This window comes from Corapipo altera, unplaced genomic scaffold (genome assembly GCF_003945725.1).
Source record: "Corapipo altera isolate COAL_440 unplaced genomic scaffold, ASM394572v1 2b, whole genome shotgun sequence".
In the NCBI taxonomy this organism is placed as follows: domain Eukaryota; kingdom Metazoa; phylum Chordata; class Aves; order Passeriformes; family Pipridae; genus Corapipo; species Corapipo altera.
The window spans coordinates 17,825,302-17,848,839 of record NW_020884874.1 but is presented as its reverse complement, the minus strand read 5'-3'; the positions used below and the strand labels follow the sequence as shown (position 1 = coordinate 17,848,839).

General features: G+C 35.9%; 1 protein-coding gene across 2 annotated transcripts in view; it reads right to left on the bottom strand.

The window, feature by feature from the left end:
• Positions 1–23,538, bottom strand: part of LAMA2 (laminin subunit alpha 2) — a 275,987-nt gene that overhangs the window by 205,066 nt on the left and 47,383 nt on the right. For both annotated transcript variants that reach the window (XM_027632844.1, XM_027632852.1), the window contains exons 5-11: positions 22,906–22,995; positions 20,781–20,898; positions 18,924–19,102; positions 17,179–17,278; positions 8,516–8,676; positions 4,708–4,848; positions 3,110–3,287 (exon numbers count right to left, since the gene is read on the bottom strand). In XM_027632844.1, the coding sequence (XP_027488645.1) occupies positions 3,110–3,287; positions 4,708–4,848; positions 8,516–8,676; positions 17,179–17,278; positions 18,924–19,102; positions 20,781–20,898; positions 22,906–22,995 (967 nt within the window). The remainder of the gene's footprint in view (positions 1–3,109; positions 3,288–4,707; positions 4,849–8,515; positions 8,677–17,178; positions 17,279–18,923; positions 19,103–20,780; positions 20,899–22,905; positions 22,996–23,538) is intronic.

Sequence of the window (23,538 nt, the reverse complement as noted above, 5' to 3'; positions counted from 1 at the left end):
ATTAGTATCTGCTCAAAACCCAGATGAAGGAGTTAGAGGGGATGTATTTTCTGCTGTGTATTGAGACCTAACAATGTCCAGAGACCAGAATTCTAAGATAAGCTCCACCTAAAGACTGAATTAACCTGCAACTGCTAACCAAAGGCAGTGCCCTAACTACCTGAAAAAGGTAGGATAAATCTTCACATCCACCTTAAAGCTGGCCCTTAGCAGAGAAAGGAACATAAAATTTGCAGCTGCAGAAAAAAAATAAAGCATGCAATCAAAGATGGATGTTTCCCCCTGGAATTTCAAGTGGCCTCAGAGGCCTCTCATGTGTGTGTCATAGGGAGTGGAGGGATGGGAAGGGGTGCCATGTTTAGATATGTTGCATATCATGTTTACTTTCACCTAATTGTAAGGGGGTTCTACTCATCATACAAATTATCAAATTGCTTTTTGATGAGGTGTCAAAGATGCAAAGTGTGTACGTAATGTTAGACTTCTGAAATATCACACACCCCTAACTCTTCTATGTTGACTTTAAAGAAACAAGCATTTCATATCATCCTGCTGAGTTGGGTATCTAATTTTTAATTAATTTTTGACTTTCTTTTCAGTGCTGTGATCAAACATTATCATACTGTAACTCATAACACTTTTAGACAAATATATAAAATATTTTAGCATGGACACATGTTTAAAATAAACTTATAGATCCACTGTCAAAACAATTTAAGAAACTGCTAACAAAAAACAAATGGGGTTTTCAAATACCTAGAATGTAATTAGAGTTGATAGAATAATGTGATTTTTCAGATACTATAAGCTGTAACACATCACAAGTCCTCATTATTGCTGCAATCCTTAGTTCAGTAGGCTATGATAAGGTAGGCAGGCAAGAAGATAAACTATTTTATGATACCTACTAAAACCTTAATGCTAGCCATTTTAAATCTGTTCTCTCAAATTACTCACTAGATATTTTATTTCTAGAAATTAAATTCCTCCAGATTACTCCCAAACATATTCTGCATCAAAAACAATGTTCAATTTTTCAGTTCAAATGCATATTATATGGCTTTTTGAAAAATTATCTGAATTTATATAACAAAGTTTTAAATTCTGGCAACAGTACATATATTTAAAAGACTAAAAGGGTATGGTGATGTTCAAATAATTTGCCCATGTTCTTGTCCAACTCTGGTATAAACAAGAATCCTGCCCCATCTACAGCTTCCTGTTATTTATAATGTCTCCTTCGAGACACAGTCGAAGACCAGTATCACACTACCTAGTGTCATCCAGATTTAGATGAAAAAGCTGAAGGTTGCACACTCAGGGACATCCTATTTATAATGTTTTTTTCATCCAAAAGAAGTATTTGGAGATGGATGTAAAACAAGCAGTTAGCACATATATGTCAGTCAACAATGTGGAGGCATGTGCAGAACACACCACCTTTATATTAAAGAATTATTTTATCTAAGGTTTTTGAGCTATATTTGAAAACTAGGAAATGCAGTACAGTTAATATGTCTTATTAATCAATTTTATTTTGGGGAATATTTTTTAAGAGCAATAATTTTAAAGGAAAGGTAGTTTTCTGTGGCATGAGGTTTATAAATTACAACAAAAGTGTGCATCTTGATATAGACTTCTGAAGTTGTTTTCTAAGACAAAAATTCTTAAGGCAGTTTGCATGCTTCGAGATACTAATTATTCTGTAACTAGCAGTCATTCGCAAGACAGGGTGTTTTTATCTAGATTCAGCTATTTGGTTTTATTCAGTTTCAGCTATTTAGAAAAATGTTTTATTGAGTTTACAAATAAGGCTTCTCAGTATTCTACTTCCACTTCCCTTTCTACAGCATAAATCATCTGGCCTAAGCATGTCATTATCACTATAGTTTACGTGATGCAACATGACAGTTAAGATGTACTGTGGTAATTTGAGTGCTTTCAGTGTTATTGTAGTATCAAAAATTTATATGGTTCAGTTATTAAGGCAAATTGCTTCATTCATACAGCAATATCTGACAGTAACCACAAAGGACCTCCAAATTACACTGAAAAAATATCTTTCACATTCAAATAATTTGTGCATATTCCTACCATTATTTTGCTCACTGAATAGAAAAAGCAAGATGAAATTCTGCCTGGAAAAGTATTAGTTCATATTTCAGGGTAAGTTCACCAGTCATGGAAGATTATAGAAGAAACTCCCCCCTGCCCAACTAAGTAAGCCTGCCTATCTTTAACAATTTATAGCCATGAACAGGATGCCCAATTCTTTGGAATGATGATACTTAGTTTCAACATGCTCACTTACCTTCTGTCATGTTGATTTTCAGCCAATAGGAAGAAATAAATAAAGAAGAGGTTGGCTAGCCTGAAGTGACTACAGAGGAAAATGTGCTCAAATACATTAGTGTTAGCATTTCTGCTAAGTTTTAGCATAATCTGGGTTACAGTAAATGGAAAGCTGTTAAGCCTTCTTCACATTTAAGACTCATTCAGTCCTCTACTCTCTGAGAAAAATGAGATTTTCATGAAAGTATTGTGGATTTGGTATTAACCTGCAGGGCATGAATATGTGTGTACATGCACAACTAGGTACATACAGACTTAAATATATGCGTTAGAACTGACACAAATCTCACAACGGCATTTTCTGAGTTATAGGGCAGAGAGCTCCCCACACACAAGTTTCTTGCCAAACATTAAAGTTTTGTAACACACCCCCACAACATCTGATGCACAACTTACATCTCTGAAAAGCAGACAAGGGAACTAATTTTCAAAGCTGAGGACAACGTGAGAAAAGAACAGGACATGCTGAATCACCAGCTAATTCATTCAAAAAAACACTGCTGCGAACTGTCGAGACTTCTCTAAGACCTGACAGCAGGAGACCAAAGAGGGCCTAAGGTCAAAGAGACTTAGTTAATTTTCTCTACTTAACTTTTTGCCTCACATGGATATTCCACATGCCTGATTCCTTTCTGCTTGCACTTTTGCTGGTCAAATGGCTACCCAACTTAATCTGTCCTCAGTTCCACCCTCCTTCAAATCTTACCTTTTTTTCCTCAGTGAATCAAATTAGCGTTTAGGCAAGTACCAACCGCACTTACTTTGTTGCCCAAATAAGAACTGGGTGCGCTCCAATAGTAAGTCTGTGGCAGTACTTTTCGCGCAGCCGCATTGCTGATGCTAAACTGCTGGTGCCCATCAAATCTCTTTTGCTTGGGGGTAACTCTGATGAGACCTGGTAAGTCAGTCAGATGCCAACCGTTCATGTCTTCTATCTAGAATGATAGGGAAAAAAAAATAAAACCACATTACAGCAGGAATCGGGACATCAGTCATTTCAATAGTCACAGTCTCTCACTTGTCCATTTTAAAAAAACTGAGGTTTTTTTAAAAAAACTTAGGAAAATTTAGGAACCAAGGAAAACGCAAAATAATAAGAGCAACAAAAGCATTTCTCTTACTGTATGTGACTGGGAGCTATAACTTCTGAGTAGCTTGAAATAACTGCTAATATTTGTATTGTCTGCTTCAAATGCTCCAGAGAGAGGAGGAAATTATATCATACAAACATATGTGCAAGAATATCTCCAAATACTATGCAAGTTTTCAATAAATGAGTCATGGAGTGTACAGAAGATGAGCTGACAAACAGATATACTTTTTCTGATTGTTGTTGGCAGTGTAATTTATAGTAATTCGTAATGCTAAAGCTTTACAACTTACAAGTTCAAATATATTCTTTTTATAAAGCCAAAGCAAAGTTGGAAACCGAATTTCTTGAAATACCTGAATCCCGTAACCAGAAATGAATGATCAGCAAAGAGCACAATGGTCATACAAGGATGGCTTCTGGAGCCCGGATACAAACAGAACAATAAATGAGCTCAGCCACGGGATGGAAAATTTTCCAGTTGGTGGCATGTAAATGAGAACACTAGGCATATATGATGCTATTCACAGCCTTCCAGCAAACAATATGGTCAAAACTAGGAGCTAGTAAACCTCAAACATATTTCCCAGACTCGATCTACAGGCATGAATATGTAGCATACATCCGTTACAGTGGAATTAGTGTCTGAGGTTTGAGAACTAATTTACAGTTTAGAGTATATTTGCAGGCTAAAGATATTTTTCTACAGCACAAATAAGAACAGCAGGTTCATCTCCCTCTTACATCCTTTCCTAGGAATGCAGTATGCAAAAGAAATGCCCTCTGCAAGGCATTCCTTTTTTCTTACTTAAGCTATGTGTTGTACATTTAGTGTTTCAAAAATCTTAAGTATTTCAGGTCTAGAAATTTAATAATTATCTGGAAAAGAGTCTGTGCATTTAACTCAGGACTGATTACATATGCACATTCCAGGACTGTGTTTTGCACATGGCTTCATTTCTTACTATTTTAGCTTTTTTTGTGCTTTTCACTGTTCTAACTGCACTATTCCAGAATTTTCTCACAAAGAGAAACAATGATTATAAGCATTTTCTTTTGGATAAATGGAAAATATCATAGAATCATACAACAGAATTATAAAATATCTCCAACTGGAAGGGACCCATAAGGATCATCAAGCCATAGGGGGCATAAAAAAACATGCAGTATTTTCTAATAAGATGCACCCTGGTGGCAATGGTCAGTGACAACACAGAAAAACACAAAACCAGTGACATGTACTGCTGCAGTATGATTTTTCTTACACTTCCATAGGTAAGGTGAGAATGTGTGCAGATATTTGTTTTCCCAGAGCAGAAACATTCCTCACAGCCTTCAGGATTATTTTGCTGAAGATTGAAGAAACCTGGTTTGCACTGATCACAGTTTTCTCCTTCAACATGTTCCTGAAAATGCACATTAGAATATTACTTCAGTTGTCATAGATCAGAACTTGAGATCACTGGCTTTTTATTCTTCAGGAGAGTATAAATTGCAGGAGTCTAAAGACACTTATAGGAAAAACTTCCTTATTTGGGAGTGTTAGTAGCAAATCCTTTACACAATAAAAGGTACAATGACTGAATGTAAATAACAGGAAATGGAATTCGGACATTAAAAGAGCTTTAATTTTTCTTTTATATGAATAGACATACTTGATTTCAGGGAATAATCTTATTTATTTATTTATTTATTTATTTACTTAGTTACTTATTTATTAGTTATTACACTTGAGAGTCTCAGAGTGGAAGGAAGCATGGGACACAACATTACAACCTCAACAATAGCAGTTCGTAGGTAGGGCTGATTAAATCTGTGCACATCCAACTGATGCAAGCCACAGGTTCATAGTATCAGTCGTACTAATCACTCAGTGTATCAGTTTTTCAGGGGTCTGTAATTGATAGCTGAATTCAGGCTATATCCTAGTGCTTCATAACTACATGGGTTTGCTACCCGTGCAGATAGGTCTGCAAACTCTTCTGCTGCAGAAAGACAGGCACTAAATATACATGAAGAATTCTAAATTTACCATTTGGTACTTATATTTTTCATAGAAAGCTTATGTTGTGCATTAAGTCTTGCTGCCTTACACTAGAAACCAATTTGTCCTATAGTCAAAAATAAAGCCAGTTTTTCTACAAGAAGTGTGTTGCAGGAGGCTTGCAATATGGTGCTGGCTTAGTAATTCAGTATTTTGTCCCACATAGCTCAGAAAATACCCTTTCAGAAGTATTATACAGTCTCCTTAATCCTGGAGACAGTGCTCTGTGTTATGCTCACAGGACCAAATTGTTGGCTCTATGTCAGCAGAGAATGAACACTTTATAAAAAGCCTGCCTACACTATGTAGTCTAGGATTGCTCAAAACACACAAATCTCAAGTAAATTTGCCAAAAGCCATTTGATAGCCTCCAGGATAAGATCTAGCAAAGATGAAACATGCAGGTCAAAGCTGGTGGAGGTATGGGGAGAAAGGATAGCACATACAAATTAAGAGAAAATAGGGACAGTGAGTGGGAAGGGGTAATGACAACAGGCAAAAAGGAGATACAATGAAAATGTAATAATGTTTTCACCCTTAATTATACAATAATTCATATACGTGTAGCAAAATATCTTTGCTCTGTCTCTGCTGCTCTGCTCTATCTATGCTCCCCTTCAGTAACGTCATACAGACTCTGCTAAACAAACCACAAATATCTTTAATACAACTCAAGGCTATCAGTCAATTACATTTAACTTCAACATCTCATTAATGTCAAGACTAGTAGTTTTACATTTTCACCAGCAGTCTCAGGCATATTCCTACCACAGATATACTGAAATCAACCATGTTTCATGTGAAAAACAATGTGGGTAACATCTGGGCACATAGATACTCTCACCAATGATTCTACAAACTAGAATTATGAACACTGGTCACAAAAGTTTCATACTGTGGTGATGTGCTGAGTGTGTGCAGAGTGGGAAGGGGAAAATAAAAAAAGAGAAATGAAAGGCAAAAGTATGTGTTTAAATGCAAAGTTACCCACTTTCCAGTCACAAACACATCATCTGTGAGTAAAACGTAGAATTCTATTGAATAGGTAGCAAATTCAGTGATAATAGATATATAATAGATATATCTTGATAATAGATAAATAGAACTCAAAGGTGGGAAGGAGATCTAACCTATCTTTCAGCAAATAAAATAATGTTCTGCAGTCCCATGTATTTCTGAATACTGTTCAATCTAGTTTTAAATTATCCAAAGATGAGACTTCAGGTATATACCTTCATAAAGTTATGACAATTAGTAAAAAAAAGGCATTTATACTTGCCCCTCCCCTTTTTGTACTTTAGTTTACTCTAGTTAATGTGGTAAAAATAACAATCTAATGTCCACTTGGCTGCATTTTGCTGCTTACAGACAGAACTGCTTTTCAGTAATTTCCTTTACAAGAAAACTATCTTTAGCAAATTTACAGCTCATCATAGGTAATTGAAAGATGTGATTAAAGGAAGGGAAGCATTTTTCCTAAGACCTGCTATTAACTAGACATCCCACTTTTTTCTTCATATGGAGCATAACTAATCTGATAATTTTAGTGTCCCTTTGACCAAACTCTGCTTTGATTTGAATTTGAAGATTGCGAGTGAAAAAAAATGTGTATGTATCTTTATCTCAGCTATCTGCAAAAGGTATCATTTTTCTCCCAGAAGCACTTAAAAAGGGATTAGAGGAGCAGAAAGAAGACAAAAGATGAACACTGAGCAAAAAGTGCATATAATGAGAACTCTCTGGGATAGGAACAATTATCTCTATTCCTTATTTGTTCATTTTGGTCTGACTGTACTAACATCAGTTTGGTTTTAGACAAATAATGTCATAAGAATCATTAAGCAGTAGTTATCTTCTATTTAACATAATACATCATCAAAGCTCTGTTTCAAGACAGAATATTGTGAAAGCACCCCTTTTCTCATCTTCTAGACTTGATGGTTAAGTAATTAGAAATGTGATATGGACAGATTTTATTTCTGACAGAGAGCATGTGACTGTTACATAAAGTGAGGATAAGGTTAATTCTCTGAGTAGATTTCAGTGCTATTCAGCTGACAAAACAGGGCTTTGTGACAGAGCTTTGTGTGTGTCCGCAGCATGAGCTTATAGATTGAAGCAATTTTTGTACATTTCTGTATTTAAGGATGTAATATGAATATTTTTAAATTCTCATTTGTGACTAATTCTGTTAATTAAATTCTGGAAGGAAATTCCCACAAGTACAACACAGAAAAATTGATCCATAGTACAGTAAGCTGTCCTTTGGGCATATTCATGGTCATTTACTAGACTATGACTCAGAGAGTACAATCATTTCTAAAGCATTTCTCATAACTAGGTATTTTATAAGTGAGTTCATGTGCTTTTAAAAGTTTTTTATTTCAATATAATATCAAAATATAATTTGATGGAGGTACGTGAAGGCACATAGAGAAAAATGCTCTTAAACTTTCTTCCTAGAAATTAAGAAACTCTTCCTACAGAAAGGATGTATTTTGGTTTTTTAAATACGTTAGAGATTTCTAAACAACTATCCCAAGGCAGGATAGAATGCTCTCAGTTTAGAATTTAGCAAGAAAAGAGGAATATATCCCTAATAACTACTCTTAAAAGTCAATTTTCTTGTTTTAATAGATCACCAGTTCGCTTCCTCTTTTGAAGTCACATGACAGGTTAGTTTTAGAGTCCACAATACTGTAAACATATAGTTTCTGAGTAGATGAGGATGGAAGTTTGAAACAAATGATTCACAGGTTTCAGAAGTAACCCTTCATTACAGATTTCTAAGGACTTGAAGGACTGGCAGCAGACTCCTAGGTAAATATGTTGATTACAGTGAGTTCTGACATAAGACAATCTAAGACTTTACAGGACCCAAATTAAGTGTTCATGAGAAGTGACTAACACAGGTATTAATACAGCTAGGTAGAACACTAGAATACTGTTGTATGATAGAAGAGCATTAACTGCAATCTTTCAATATCATTAGCATCTTTCTATGACTCAGAAGAACCTGACATGCATACCTTGCAGATGCAGGGACCTATGCAAGGGTCATCATTCTCACTGCCCTTAAGGGAGCAGTTGCAGAGCAGGCACTCAGGATATCCTTTATAACCCAAGGCACATTGATTGCAGCTTTCTCCTGCATAGCCAGTCTTGCAGTGACAGAAACCAGGCAACATATCTATGGGAAGAGGGAGAAAACATGAGATTGATTTGATTTATCATTATTATTGGCAGATATGTGTTTTAGAGTGCTCAAAGCAACACCTTTGGTAAGTATAACATACGTTTATTTACTGTTGGTCACACCACCTTCTATTTAACTAAGTGTCCTGTCTGAGAGAGACTAGAATAAAGCACGCAAGAATAGGGCAAATATACAGTGATTTGAATTTTGAGTTTCCAGAAATCTGCATATTAGAGATCTTGAAAACTGAAACTTATCTCTACTTCATTGCATCTAACAGTCCCTGAAAACCTTCTCTTCCATCAATTCACCTAAAAGCCTTTGAACATGCTTTTATTTTTAGAATCCATAAAGCTCCCTAGCAGGAACTTCCACATTTAGCCTGTTATAGTGTGAAAGAAAACACTGAAGTGTGTTGAATCTCTATTTATTGCCATCTAATTCTTATATCATAGAGCAAGTAAACAGTCACTTTTTCCATGTTATCTGTGATTTCAATATAACTCTATCATATCCCACATGACATTTTTATTTCATATGCCACAAAGTCCTAAGCCTACTCAATATCTCTACAGATAAACTGCTTGGTGTAGCCAAAAGTCTCTGTTGTCTTTCTCTGCACTGTTTCCAGTTCTAATAAATTATTTAAGAAGAAGGTAGTGCATAGTGTGGACTGGTTTAATACGGTTTTTTGATGATTTTTTTTCAGTTGTTTTTTTAAAGAATAGTAGTATTTCCTAAGGCCCTGTTGACCTTTTTGACTATTGCCGAGACAGAACTGAGCTGACAGACCTGGGGCACAGCCCAAAGTAATTGCAAGACCTGTTTCACAACTGGTAGTGCCTAATTCCAGTAATCACTGTAATCACTGTACAAGTAGAACTATTTTTTTCAGTGTTCTACTTTTAATTGCTACAGAAATTCATCATTTATTTTACTACTCAGCCACTGACTATCTTGAGATCTTTCTGAACATTTTGCAGTTCTTTCATTTTTCTATGCTGAAAGATTTTGTACTTGCTAACTGTATCACCTTCCTACTCATCCCTTCTCCAGGTTAAATATGAATATTTTCAACAGTTCATATTGATCATCACTGTGAAAATGGTCCATTTATTCTTTGAACCAAGTACTAACCCATGAAAGAACCTTTCCTCCTTATCCTATTACACTTTCTTTTGTGGATTTTGGTAAAGGATCTTGTCAAAACCTTTTGAAAATCAAAATACAATATTAATCAAATGAGTCTTTGTCCACATGTTCATTTAATCATTCAAACAGATTCATAAGGCAGACTGTGCCCATTTTTGCCACATTTCATAAATTGCATAAATCGTTCATTGTATTTCTGGTGATTTGCTTGGTACAGAAACTAGACCTGATTCTAGTTTCCTGGAACCCTCTGACTTTCTTTTACAAATTAGATAAAAGGTGTCTATTTATATAATATTAATGTCTGTTTTAAAAAATATTATAAGCTATATTTAATGCTTCAAGCAACTCAATTTTCAACTTCTCAACTCGTCCTGAAGCCATGCATAAATATGTTACATGCCTAACGAATTTTTATTCTGCATTTATCAGCTTGCTGTAAACCTGACACTTCTGTTTGAGACAGTTCTTCTGACTTGCCCCCCTTGAACAAAGACTCTCAAGTGGGAAATTCCCTGAGCTATTCTATTCACTGTTACAAAGAATTATTACAACTTTTCTACTGTGTCCTTTTCTTTCTTGAGATCTCTAGTTATAACTTGATTACATCAAAACCATTTTTAACTCCTACTGTATTTAAATCTCTAGCAATCTTTTTGACTCTGATTTATCTGAATAAGCACTTCTTAGCAACAACTAGGTATTTAGAAAATTTTTCCTTAAAATATGTGTATGTATTATTAAGAGTATGACTTCCTGGAATCTGTAACAATTTATGTCCTTTTCCATTATGCACAATTGGAAATAACTCCTGCTTTTTCAGGGAGTTTCTTTATATTGTTTAAATAGAGGTATATATTTCTTTTTATCTTAATTGCATTGTTTGAATAATTTTGAACTAGAGAAATGTATCTTCTATGAAAGTCTAATATGCAGTCTACAAACTATGCTTGCCATTAGCAATCTTGGATTGTTCGTTTTTATTTTCTTTTTAAAGGTTTCCTTGTTTTGATTAGGTTGTTTTTTTCGGAAGGCCTTCTCATTCCTACAAGAATGTTGAATTTGACTGTCCTTCAAGATGAGAGTTTTGAAACAGTCTCTCATGCATAAATCCAGAGGCACTTCTCGTTTTATAGCTTCTTTTACTAGCTATTTGAAGAAGCAGTCACCTACAGGAGTTTTAAATTATATTATCTGCTAATCTATACAGAGATGAGATTCAATCTTTCTACTTTAACCTTGCAGCCTCTTTGATCTCCTGTAGCACATCATAATGACTGTCACCTTCTTGATCTGTCATAATTATATACAGAATTTCAGTGCATGAAATTTGCGTTACTTACTATCACAAAGCCATGTGCTCTGTGGGTTTTGATGCCTTTGGCCCTAATTCTCAAATTTCTGAGTTACTCTCCTCTGAACCAGCTACCAGTGAAGTCCTACAGCACAGTAGAACACAAGCTCTCTTGTAATCTGGGTCAATGCATCCTAACTGGACAATCCGGAACAGAGAAATTTTTGTTCCTTAGAGATGAAAATACTCTGCTGTGCTCCAAGATTCAGCAGTAAAAGACACAGACAAGCCTACTCTTTAGAAGTGAGCCAGTCTTATTTGAAAGTTTCAAGAACTCCTGTCTCACAAGTCTCAGCAAACTCAAATTCAATTAAATTTCTCAGTATGGAACTCCCAAATACTCATTTAAATCTATAGTCTGTCCTCCATTGCTCAGTTAGTCCAATTTTTTAGTTCCCCATCAAGAACCGTCCCTTCTCCTTCTCCTCCTTACTCTGCAGGTAAGGGAGAGAGACCAGATTGGAAACTCCACTGTCACCAGTCCTGCCCACCCCATTCTTACACAGCATAAACAGGCATGGATAATCTTCAGCCCACCACCTATCAAGAGACCTCACACTCCATATCAGAGAGAGGAAGATGTAGAGACTGCTAACTGTCATATATTCTTCCAGCTCTTAGGCTTGTTGACAGGGTTAGTCTGTATATTCTATTTTGCTCCATGCCTTCTTTCATTTATGGCTCTTGCAAAATCTCACTGTATTAAATGGTAAATTCCTCTCAGTGTCCCACTGGTTATTTTTGACCAGGCTTCTGCAGTGCATATGTAACGTATACTATGACAACAGTCTAACAACATTTTGATTTAGGGCAGATGTTTCAAGTCTGTCTTTTGTTTTTGTTGTAATGAACTCATATTTCAGCATAAGCACATCTTTTCCTTTTGGTCTATGACTTCATAGGCCTTGTTTGAACGGGGCTTTATTTGATGAAGCTGTTATTCCCTGTTTTCTCCCTGAATATTATCAGTTTCTGACCTATCTTCAAGCATATAGAGGCTTTGAAAGTTCATCCTAGAGGATGAACCATCTTGAAATAAGTTTTATCAGTCTCTTTTCTCCCAGCCCAGCAGTCTTTCAAAATCGCACAAAAATAAATGCACGCAAAAGCATGCACCAGAGCCTTGAAAAACCTGCAATCCTATGACTGGTCTCCATCATATTCACTCCTGTTCAACAGCGTATAAATTCCAAAAAATGATCTCATAGAAATCAGTGGGACTGCTTGCTGAGGAAAGTACTATAAAGCCTGAATAAAGATCAAGATGTCTGGATCTTATTTATCCTAAAATGTCTGAGGAAGTTTTTCAGCAAAAATAAACATCTCTCATTGGGATTATAGTGTACATAAAGAGGCAAAGGGGAAAAATTCACTGCATGATAGCATGTGGTGAAGACTTGAGTCACAAAACTCTGCCAGTTTCCAAGCCTCACAGTCCTTGCAGGTGCTTAAAAGTACAGTAAAATGGTTATTTGTTAAAATCTAGTCAATAGAGCTCGAAACGAGAGTACTGATTCACCACAAAAGCCCTAATTACTGGAGTACAGAGTAGTTCTGAATGTATAGGTTCACATATGAATGGACAATTGCAAATGATCACAATATCAGCAATGGTCAAGTTTATCTATTACTAGGATGGACTGGACATAGGTGCACAAGTTCAGTTTTAAAATTATTGCCTTTCATTTACAAAACTGAGAGGCATTTTCATCAGTTTATATTATCAATAACCTAGCTTAAAAAAATACTATGATTGATCCTAAGTCTCCCTTTTTTATATTGCTCACAAATATATGATATAGGATTGTTATGAAAGAATAGTTGAAAAGCATTCCTGAAGATTCAAACCCAAAAATATACTTTACAAGCTAGAATAATAATATTTCATTTTAGAACGCTGACTGAAACATGTGAAGACAAAGTTATACTATGCTGATCAAAATGGAAGATATACATACTTAATATATAACAATACTTCTTTTTCTCCTGAAACAATGTATGCTATACTATAAAAGGACTTTTCCATGCCTTTCTCTTACCTACCAAAATCTGATTATGAATATAGGATGCAGTCAGTTAAAGCCTCTTAATGTGTTTCATCAATGTACTAGTTATTAGAGTATTTGCTGCAATTTTCCATTTGAATTGCTGGTTACCCACTGTACTCAAGCACACAGAGAATGTACAGCCTCCAGCTTTATTTTCCTTGAGAATTGTTCACAGTGACTCCATATCCCATGATGTTCCTTATTATCATTTTAGTTTAATGTTTTAGTTTCCATTTTCGTTTAATGTTTTTTACTTTCTCAAAGCATTTACTTAGCACATATTTAAAAAGCATATTCCTATCTTACACAAAGAAAACAATTCATCCTCAACCCATCAGCCAGTAACCCTTGAGATGTATTTCAACCTACCCAGTGTGTTCATTATGGTTCACTGGTGAATACATAGATTCCTTCAGACAGATCATGCTTTCCAGCCTTTCCTTTACAAAGGCTCACCAATGCTTCAAACCCAATTGTTGCCCACGGTGAGCAGTGTATAGTAAAAAGATTTTTATCAGCGTACTGAATATAAATTTGAGGGGAAAAAAAGAGAAAAAGTGATCTGCTTTCAGGATAGTTTTATACTAAAAATTATATGCAGAACTTGCTCTTGAACCTAACACAACGTCTTCTATTACCACAAAAATCTTTTCTTAAAAGAAATATTAGAAAGACTTTTTCTTTCGATTGGCATTACTGTGTTTTCTGTTGAATAAGGCATTACAGTCACAGATACAGCCACTGGTTCAAAAACCGTAAACAAACATAATGTGCAAGAAGTAAACAGTTTTCCTAATGTGTTGGAGCATTATTTAATACAAGAAGTAAAAAACAAAAGGGTAAATAAACAACAAGAAAAAGAAGCAAAGAACAAGCACATTGTAGGTAGAATGGCTATGAAGCTCAGTTATATGTAGAGCTGTCTTATTTTTGTTATAGTGGTCTTAAAACAGGTAAATAATAAAATAGATACCAAAATTGTCCTCTAGCCACTGTCTAGAAAGTGCGAAGTGTCCACTTCTCACCAGACTTCCAAGACTGGGCAGGACACAGACAACAGGTTTGAAAGAAATGCATGGACTACTTTGGAGAGATAATTCCATATATGATGGTGGGTTGTGCGTGTCACATATGAGAATAAGTACTTCAAACATACAGAACAATCTCTACAGTAAATAAGTTGGAATCAGAAGAAATCAATCGATTTGAAAAGGAATAAATGAAAAAAAAAATTACTTCATGTGTTACAAACAGCAGATTCAACAGAGATTAAGAATACTCTGACATGCTCAAAAGCAACAGGCCGCTAACCAATTGCAGCAGGATCAGTTAAGTTTCAGGACAATGAGGAGAAGCTGGTTACAGTCAAGACAGAAAAAGACAAGAGTTTTCATTCTGTGAAGAGAGCAAAAGAACCTTTTGGTTCTCGGAACTGGAGGAACTGTGAAGATAGGAATCTTATTTGAATGCCTGGGGCTAGATGAGCAGGAGGCAAAACAGAAAAAGAGAATCTAATTTTGGAGACGTTATCTTCAAGATGGTGGCATGGCATATTTCTTGATTTACTAGAAGGACATGGGATGATTCAAATGATCCAAACAGGAGCATTATTCTCTTCCTAGAGAGGTCCAGAAAAGAGGCAGCGGAAGAATTTACCAGAAAGAAGATCAGAGGATTAAAAAAGGCAGAAGGAGACACAGGAAGCAAGGTGTCAAAGCATGGTACCACCTTGTCACATTCAGAAAGTGTAAGCAGATTTAGAAAGCAACTATGAGATGGTTTAGATCTGTTGAATGCTCAGAGGCATAAGACACTATGAGAGTTCCTAAGGACACTATTACTGACAATCAAACAAGATGGAAAAACGTCTCTATCTTTTTGCTTCCCTTTTCTTGTGAAAGAGGAGCTGTCAGCCCATTAAGTGCTGTTCAGCTCCCAGGGCCCCAGAGGATGACCCACAGCAGGGGCCAGCACAGAAGGTGTGAAAAGAGAGACTGCAGCAGCAACAGGACTGAGACCAAGCAGCCACATAACACGCAAGTGGGACATCACATTTCTTTGAATTAATCATTCCTCCATCTCAAAATCACAGCCTGAGAGGTTTCTTTGTTTCATTGTCTGTCATCTATAACCTATACAGTCTCACCCACAGCTTTGGTATGGGCATTGCAGAATCTCGCTGTGTTTTTTCCGGCTTTGGGATTCATCCTCTTCTGCTCGTACTGTCTCTCATATCAATCTAGGTGATATACTGTACTGAGCATCCAGACTAGGCACTGGCAGTGGGGAGGGTGCTTCAGGGCAGCCTCTGTGAGGAAAGGATGGGGCTGCCCTGTGCCACACACAGCCAGCTCCAATGGTGCACAGCTGAGCCCCTCAGCCAGACAGATCAGAGCATGAAGAAGGGGAAGGAGAGGGAGGAGGAACTCCAGGTGCTGGAGCAGATATACCCCTGGAGCAGACAGCCTGGAGCAGACATCCACACTGCATCCCATGAAGGACCTCATGAAGGAAAAGGTGGATATTTCTTGAAGGAACTACATCTCATGGACAACCCACAACAGAGCAAATTTCTTTTCCTGAAGGACATAGGCCCATGAGAAGCACCCACACTGGAGGTGGGGAAAAGTGTGAGGAGAAAGGAGTGTAATAGAGGCACTGTTATGACCCCTGCTCCCCATCACCCTGTACCACTTGTGGTAGTGGAGGAGGAGGTGTATTTCTAATTTTTGTCTTTGCTTATCAGTATCTGAATCTATTTAAATTGACAATAAGTTAAATTAATTTTCCCCAAGTAAACTCTGTTTTGCCCATGGTGGTAATTGGCAAGCAATCTGGTCTTTACCTCAGAGAGCTGCCTCATCTTATGTTCTGCCTCTATCCTGCTGAGGAGGACAGTGAGAGAGTGGCTGGGTGGGCAGCTGCAGCCAGTCAAGATCAACCCACCACCAATACCAGTGACAGTAAATCAGTATCATTTTATTGAACTGATGCAATCAGTACAGGGTTATTACAGAAGATTTTACACCTTTGGCCCAGTATTTGCATCTTTGTCATGCTGCTTTTATGTTCCATTGATCTCTATTTCAAAAAAGGTTTGCTACATCTCATCAATAGATTGTAATTAGCCCAATTCAAACACCTCTTAAGAACTGACCTCAAGATTTTTTATATTTGTACAGTATTTTCAGACGTTTTACAACAAAAGAACCAAAAAATATTTCAATTCATTGTGACTTTGAAATAATAGAGTTTTCAATACTCAGGGACACAAAGAGGGCCATCAATAAAACTTCTACCCTGGACTTCCATTTTTAAGATGAAACTGGATGTGGCACTTAGTGCCATGGTCTAGTAACCACAGTGGTGTTGGATCAAGGGTTGGATTTGATGATCTTGGAGGTCTTTGCCAACTGGGTTGATTAGATGATTCTATGACTCTATGATTGTTTCCAAAGCACAATGAAGCAGTTTATTGTCTATGTGAAGACAGCTTTTACAGGGCTATGGTAAACATCTTGCGATACTGTATTAGTAATAGAGAAAGCACACAAATACCTTTCAAACAGATTTTTTTCTAGATTTCAAATGGAAATATGTTTAGATAGGAAAAGACATTAAAGCATTATTGTTGCACCAGTTTTAATCTCTGTGGTAAAAGAAGAAAGCTTGTTAAAGCCAAAATTCTTCAATATTTTGCATATCTTACAAATATACCCAAGTTTGCAAGCCACGAATCTGAGAGAAGCCTCAACAAATTGGAAAAATGAATTAAAAAAAAATATCAAAACAATGCAGCTGGATTACTGTTTGTATGAGTAAACTTTAAAAAAACCAGTTTTATGGGGGTTTTTTTGTTAAAGATACCAAAACCATGATTCAGCTTTTCTTTGACTATTGTCAAACTTCATCTTTAACATCAATATTTTTGAGGGATCTTACCTCCTGATGCATGTTTCTCGTCCTTGACACAGGTATCATTTAAAGACCCATTTGGATCACAGGAACATGGCTGGCATGGATCAGGGCTATCTGGCAACACCTATAAAAATAAAGAGGTTACAAAACAAAACTACCTTTAATAATTGAAAACTTTCATTTATTTCTTAAAAAAAAGGAAGAGAGAACAACTTCTGTGTAGGTGCCTTACACTTTAACAAAAATGAGATAGCTGATAAACTAAGTCCATGCAGTCTATGACAAAAAGAAAAGGTCTCAAATTGCACCAGAGATTGGATATTAGGAAAAATTGCTTCACAGAAAGGGTTGTCAAGCACTGCAAAGGGCTGCCAAAAAAAGTGGTAGAGTAACCATCACCGGAGGTATTTAAAAGAGTGTAGATGTGGCATTTAAGGACATTGTTTAGTGGTAGACTTGGCAGTGTTAAGTTAAGGGTTGGACTCGATGATCCTTTCCAATATAAATGATTCTATGTTCTATGATTCCATTAAAGTTACATTTTGGATTTTCATTCAGAAACATATAAGAGACTTAGATACAGATAGGTTTTCAACTTAAAAAAAAAAGGTATAGAGATTGTAACCAATCCGTATATGGTTAAAATCAATAAATGTAATGAAGTAGATTTTCAGCATTTACTAACTAAAATGTAGCTCAGTTGTTCTGGTCAGCATGATTCAAAAAACTAACTAAAGTTAGTCAGTAACTTAACAAAAAGTAAGTGAAGAAAAGTGAACATTAGACAATCGTTCTTGAAAATGTTACCTCAGCCAAACTTAAACCTTGGTCTAATATCACACTAGGAATATAAATTAGAAGTGCTGTATGAAGTAGGTACATACACATACTATAGATACACTATACACACACACACACACACTCTCTCACATATCAAATCCCTATTAGCTGGACGATAAGTTGATTCGGAGGAAAAAATCAAGCAAGTGCCCTGCTGCTGAAGAAATTGGTTCTCAGTACTCCTTTTCTCAAGCTCTAAGGCTAAGCCCCGTATATCAGAGGAAATGTAATTACTGCTATTTGCTGATGTTTTCTGTGTTTGAGGATTGAAAACCAATCAGACTAAAGGACATTATTTACCCAACTGAAACTAAACAGGTGAAATATAAGCAATTTAAGCACACGCTAATAGTGTAGCTGTCTAAAGCACAGGAATGACCTATATTAACAATACAACCCAACGTAAGATTCATCTTCTGATAGCTTCAATTTAGATGAAAATACAGTCTTATATGACAAAATACAAAAATCTATTCCCTCTGCACTGAAATTTAAAGACATTCATGAGACACTATAGAATTTCAGTGGTTATTAATTCTTCATTACATTTAAAAATAAAAATTACAGACTGTCATCAATATCAAAAATAGCAATATTTCTTTGAACTTTGATAACAAAACTTGAAATTCATTACTGAGGCAAAAGTTCTGTTTACAGGATCACATCCTCCTTTAAATTAAATTTAAATACTAGCTGGAAGCCCTGACCTCAAGTGCATTTGTTCATACCAACACTATTCACTTCCATATTTCTCTGACCGTTAACTTTATACATTTCCAGCTGTGAAAAACAACTGCTGCACTTTAAGAATTAGAAGTTAACCTTCATAAAATAGCAGTCCAAACTGTGCCATCTCTTTTTAATAATTGAACTTCCCCTGATGAAGTGATGGTTTGCACACCAAGCTTTACAACAGAACAAGAGTTTACCCCTTTAGGTCTGAAGTATCCATCGAGGCAGGTCTCACAGTTTATGCCACCAGTGTATCCTGTACAATTCACACACACTCCACCCCCAATGTATTCTCCATGGATATTCAAACTCTGATTTCTGTCTGCAACATCCTGATCATAGTAACACTCTTCAGTCTTCCCATGACAGTTGCATGCTAAAAGAGAGGGAATGTGTTAGCAAATACATTCCCACTGGAGATGCCCCACTGTTACTAAGGTATTAAAAAGAGTCGTTCAACATTTTGTCATTGGTGCTGTACATGGTAACTGGCAGCACATCCAAACATTCATTTAGTACTTCATTTCTGAAAAGTAAGGTGGTCCCATCATAAACATGGCCCAGAATTCTGTATGTTGTTATTTTTTTCCCTCAATATTTTGTCTTAGGGAGTATGGAAGTTGACAGACATAGTTTAATTATGATGTTTTGGTTTAGGTTATTTTTTTTTTTCTGTTTAAATTGATAGTCAAGAATGTTTTGGTGATTGCACACACATATGGTTCATGAAAGAGTCATCTAACTCAAATACAAGAGCAGCTGTAAGGAAAGCAGCAGAATGGTATGAGTAAATTAAAATAAGTCAAATGAAAGCTGAAAGACATCCTAAAAATATTTGACTCGCACATACGCATGTAAGAACTGGGTCAGAACAAAAGGATTCCCAATCTTAAAACTTCTTTTGAAGTTCATATCTGAACTCTAGACTTCAGGTCCCTAAGCAGAAAAGATAAACTAATAATCTATTGCTGTAAAAATGAGGTAGCTCACTTTCTCTCCCTTCCTCTGTGGTATTAAAACATTCATTTCCACATACAGAGAAATTCAAAGCTTGTCAACATTGTAGGGAGGCATTCTCCTTACATCTGAATCAGATCCCAGGGAACTGTTTCTACCGTGACAGTACAACAATTCACTAAGGGTTGAACAGGGCATAAGAAGTGTCTCTCAAAAGTTAAACATGAAAATAAATGTACCCTGATTTCATTCCAGAATGCATTCCCAGCGCAGACACAGCCCTAACTGAAACAATCACCTCTGTGGCCAAAGTTTACAGGACACAAATAAGCAATGGCTACTTTTAATATGGGCATATCTGTTCCTATTTGTTTACTTTTAATCACTCATGGTAAGTTGAAAACCTACAAATGAATAAACACTTATATGTAATGGAGCATTAGATTTTATTATGTTTGGAAATATACGTAGTATATGACCTCTGGAAGTAAGATATTAAAGTTCAATTACAACTACCCTTACTACAATAAAGCTGAAAATGAAATTCCCACCCTGTGGGAAGGTGACATTTCTAAGTATGTTTTCATTCCATGTTGGAAAACTAGATACTTTGTATTTTCTGTTAAAAAATCACACATTCAAATTATATTTTGATCATATAAAAATATAATGTTCATCAGGGATGAACAGTATAACATATAAAAGTGTCATTTATACAAAAATTACGCTGTTAAAGTTTAAAATAATGAAAAATCTGTAAAAAGACTTTTTACTTACCGGCATACAGTCCTGTTATTTTATCAAAAAATCCCCATCATAATTATAAAAACCAAACAAGAAAAAAAATGATACAATATTCCCCAAGTATCACTATGTTATGATAAAATATTCCACATTCAATAAAACCACAATTCGACATATAATTTTTCTGTTAAGTCTTTTGAGTCCATCTAACCAAGCGAATAACATCACATCAAAAGTTATTCATAAACAAATGTGGTTAGAAACAAAACTAATTGTAAAATATTTTAGGACCCAATTTCAGTTTTCACTAGCAGTTGCAACAAACTTTTTCTTCTGTACTGCTTTCAACTTACGTTCACATTCATGCTTATGCAGGAAAGTGCCAGCATGCCAAGGCTTTTGATGGAAACCAGGACAACACTGATCACACGTCTCTCCGCATGTGTTGTGCTCACACTGACAGATGGATTTCTAATTTAAAAGAAAAACAAATATTTACACAATGTGATGATTTGAAGAATCTGTCCATGTACATAATCTGCGTTCCAGTTCAAATTATGAAAACATTGAGACTGGCTATACTCTGTAATTCCTTTGTTTATTCATTTTTATTCACTTATGTATCCTCCATTCACTAAATGTGTTTAACTTCTGTAGCTCTATTTTAACAAAACAGCCAAAAAACAAAGGAAGATTGTTGGCCAGATTATCTAAGGAGAATCTAAGGATGTAGGAGAACTAAATTTCAACTGGATAAAGAAAGGAGGATGGGAGAATGAAAGTTCCCCAACACAGTAAATAAGCCGAAGTGCTGGTAGTCTTCAAATACAGTGTCACATTACAGGAAAACTGATCTGACCCCAGAAGAAGTGAGCCATTCTAGACTCTCCCCTTAGAACACAAGTCCAGCCTTTCAGACACTTTTCAGTTCCTCAGCAGACCACATAGTACCAGTATGAAAATATTGCTGTACGGAACACCCAAACTCTCCGAGCCACAAAAGCAGCTTGGAAAAATGTAAAAGAAACTGTGGTTTGGAGAAATGAGAAGTAAAAATTGGCTTTTTGATAGTTATTCAGTGAAGGGGATTCTCCATGGTCCTTGTGAAGCCATTTAAGGTCACAGCAGAAGGCTAGAAAAATTCTATGGCTCACAGGACAAAGCATAAATCTTGCAAAACAAGACTAAGTTAAGGAATGCTTCAGAAAAGCATGGCAGTTAATTCCGGTAAGTTTATTCTCTGCAATGCTAAGGGAAAGATTCTTTCTGATAACAACTACAGTCATAATGTTTATAAGCCTGTTTTGGAATGGCTCAGTCTAAAGAGTATCCCTGGAAAGCTAAACCTCCAAATCTCTTCTGGCTTGAGTTGTTTCATTTATGCTATTTTTCATATTGGTCAGACAACAAATACATATTTGACATCCTGCAAAACAGGATCCCACACTTCTCTGAAAGGTTTTATTTTATCTAGTACCCATATTATCTGAAGAATGTATTAATTGCAGTAGCAGCACTTATTTTCTGAGGCAAACCCAATTCTAACAGGTGGCCTAATTCTAACAATGCTGCAGTTCAATCACTAAGGTCATCTGAAACAACAGTTCGACACTTGCTATACACATCACTACAGAAAAGGCTCAGAAGGATTAAACCAAGGAGTTTGCAAAAATTTTACAAGGATCCATAGAAACTGCTTAGATCTGTAAATGCATTCACTGTAAGATTTTTTTTTAATGATTTTCTACATAATGGCTCAATGTCAAATACAAACAAGATTTTCTGTTAAATCCTATAAAGCTCCTACTGAAGTGAATAGTGTATGAGAAGATCCCACACTGTGGTATTTAATATTAGTAGACAGGAAATTCTGTATTAGTGAGTGCATACAGTTAGACAATCAGTAACAAGTTATATTTCTATATATCAATTATATTGCTTATGTTTTTATTATGTTGTGTATGTGCAAAAAGAAAGTTACAAGTTGGAAGACATTATAAGCAACTCATGATTTTCTAGATTAGCTTAACCGATAACTCAGTTAATATTTCCTGCATAGTAAATGCACCATTCTAGAGTCAACATTTCTTTACAAGTATCAATTAAATACTTGGCAATCATTTAGGAAACTCCTTGATTAATATCAAGGAGGAAAAGAAAGACTGACAGTACTCATTTCTACAGCTACATAGAGTAACCCAGATTTCTGTTTTTCCTAGGAAACTTCCAATATGGACTGAATTATCTGAAGCCTATTCTTTCATTTCAGGAAAGCCTCTGCTGACATTGAAAGAATGTTTATCATTCTGGTTGCTTGCACTGTTTCATCCTGGCACTGCTTCTGACTTTCTTCCAGATAAAGAACAGACATAAATTCACAGAAATCTGAGGAATTTCATTATCAGGTTTGTAAGTTGGTTTTGGGTTTTTTTCATGTTGCACCCTATAAATAAGTCACATTAAAAAACAAATACATACATTGGTCACTGGATCCAGCGGACAAGCCTTCGCATGGCCTGAACATATACACATGCCTCCAACAGAGATGTCTTTTATAGAATAGTAATACTGTAAGACAAAACAGAAATTGAATTGCTAAGTGGATTGTAAAATGCAGGTGCCAAACTGCAGAATTCATTTCTGGTGACAAAACTGTCAGGTCCTGTTTTATTTTTTTTTTTTGATCTATTACAAATATAGCAGGCAGTGTAATCCAAGACATGTCTTGATCAACAGACTCAGGCTGAGTGAAAGAAAGGGTATAAAGTGGCACGGTTCCATTTGTTTGAAGTCACAAGAGCCACGTCAATTTATACACAGCATACAAAAAACACGAGAATAGAAGAAGGTTATATGCACACTGGATAATGAGAAGTCAAATGCTACAGAATTTATTCCCTTCAGAAAACACGAAAATGAAAAGGCATGATGATGGGGAGAAGAGAAAAGCTAGAACAAAAACTAATACCTTTGTTCACCTTAGCTGGGTCTAACTTGGGCATTCACTGCACTGTGGAGAAAAGAACTGTTTTTCGCAATTGGCCTTTTGAATGATCATGGAATAGTCTTCACTACTGAGCTTTAAGTACTTTTGACCTGTTCTGCCATTTG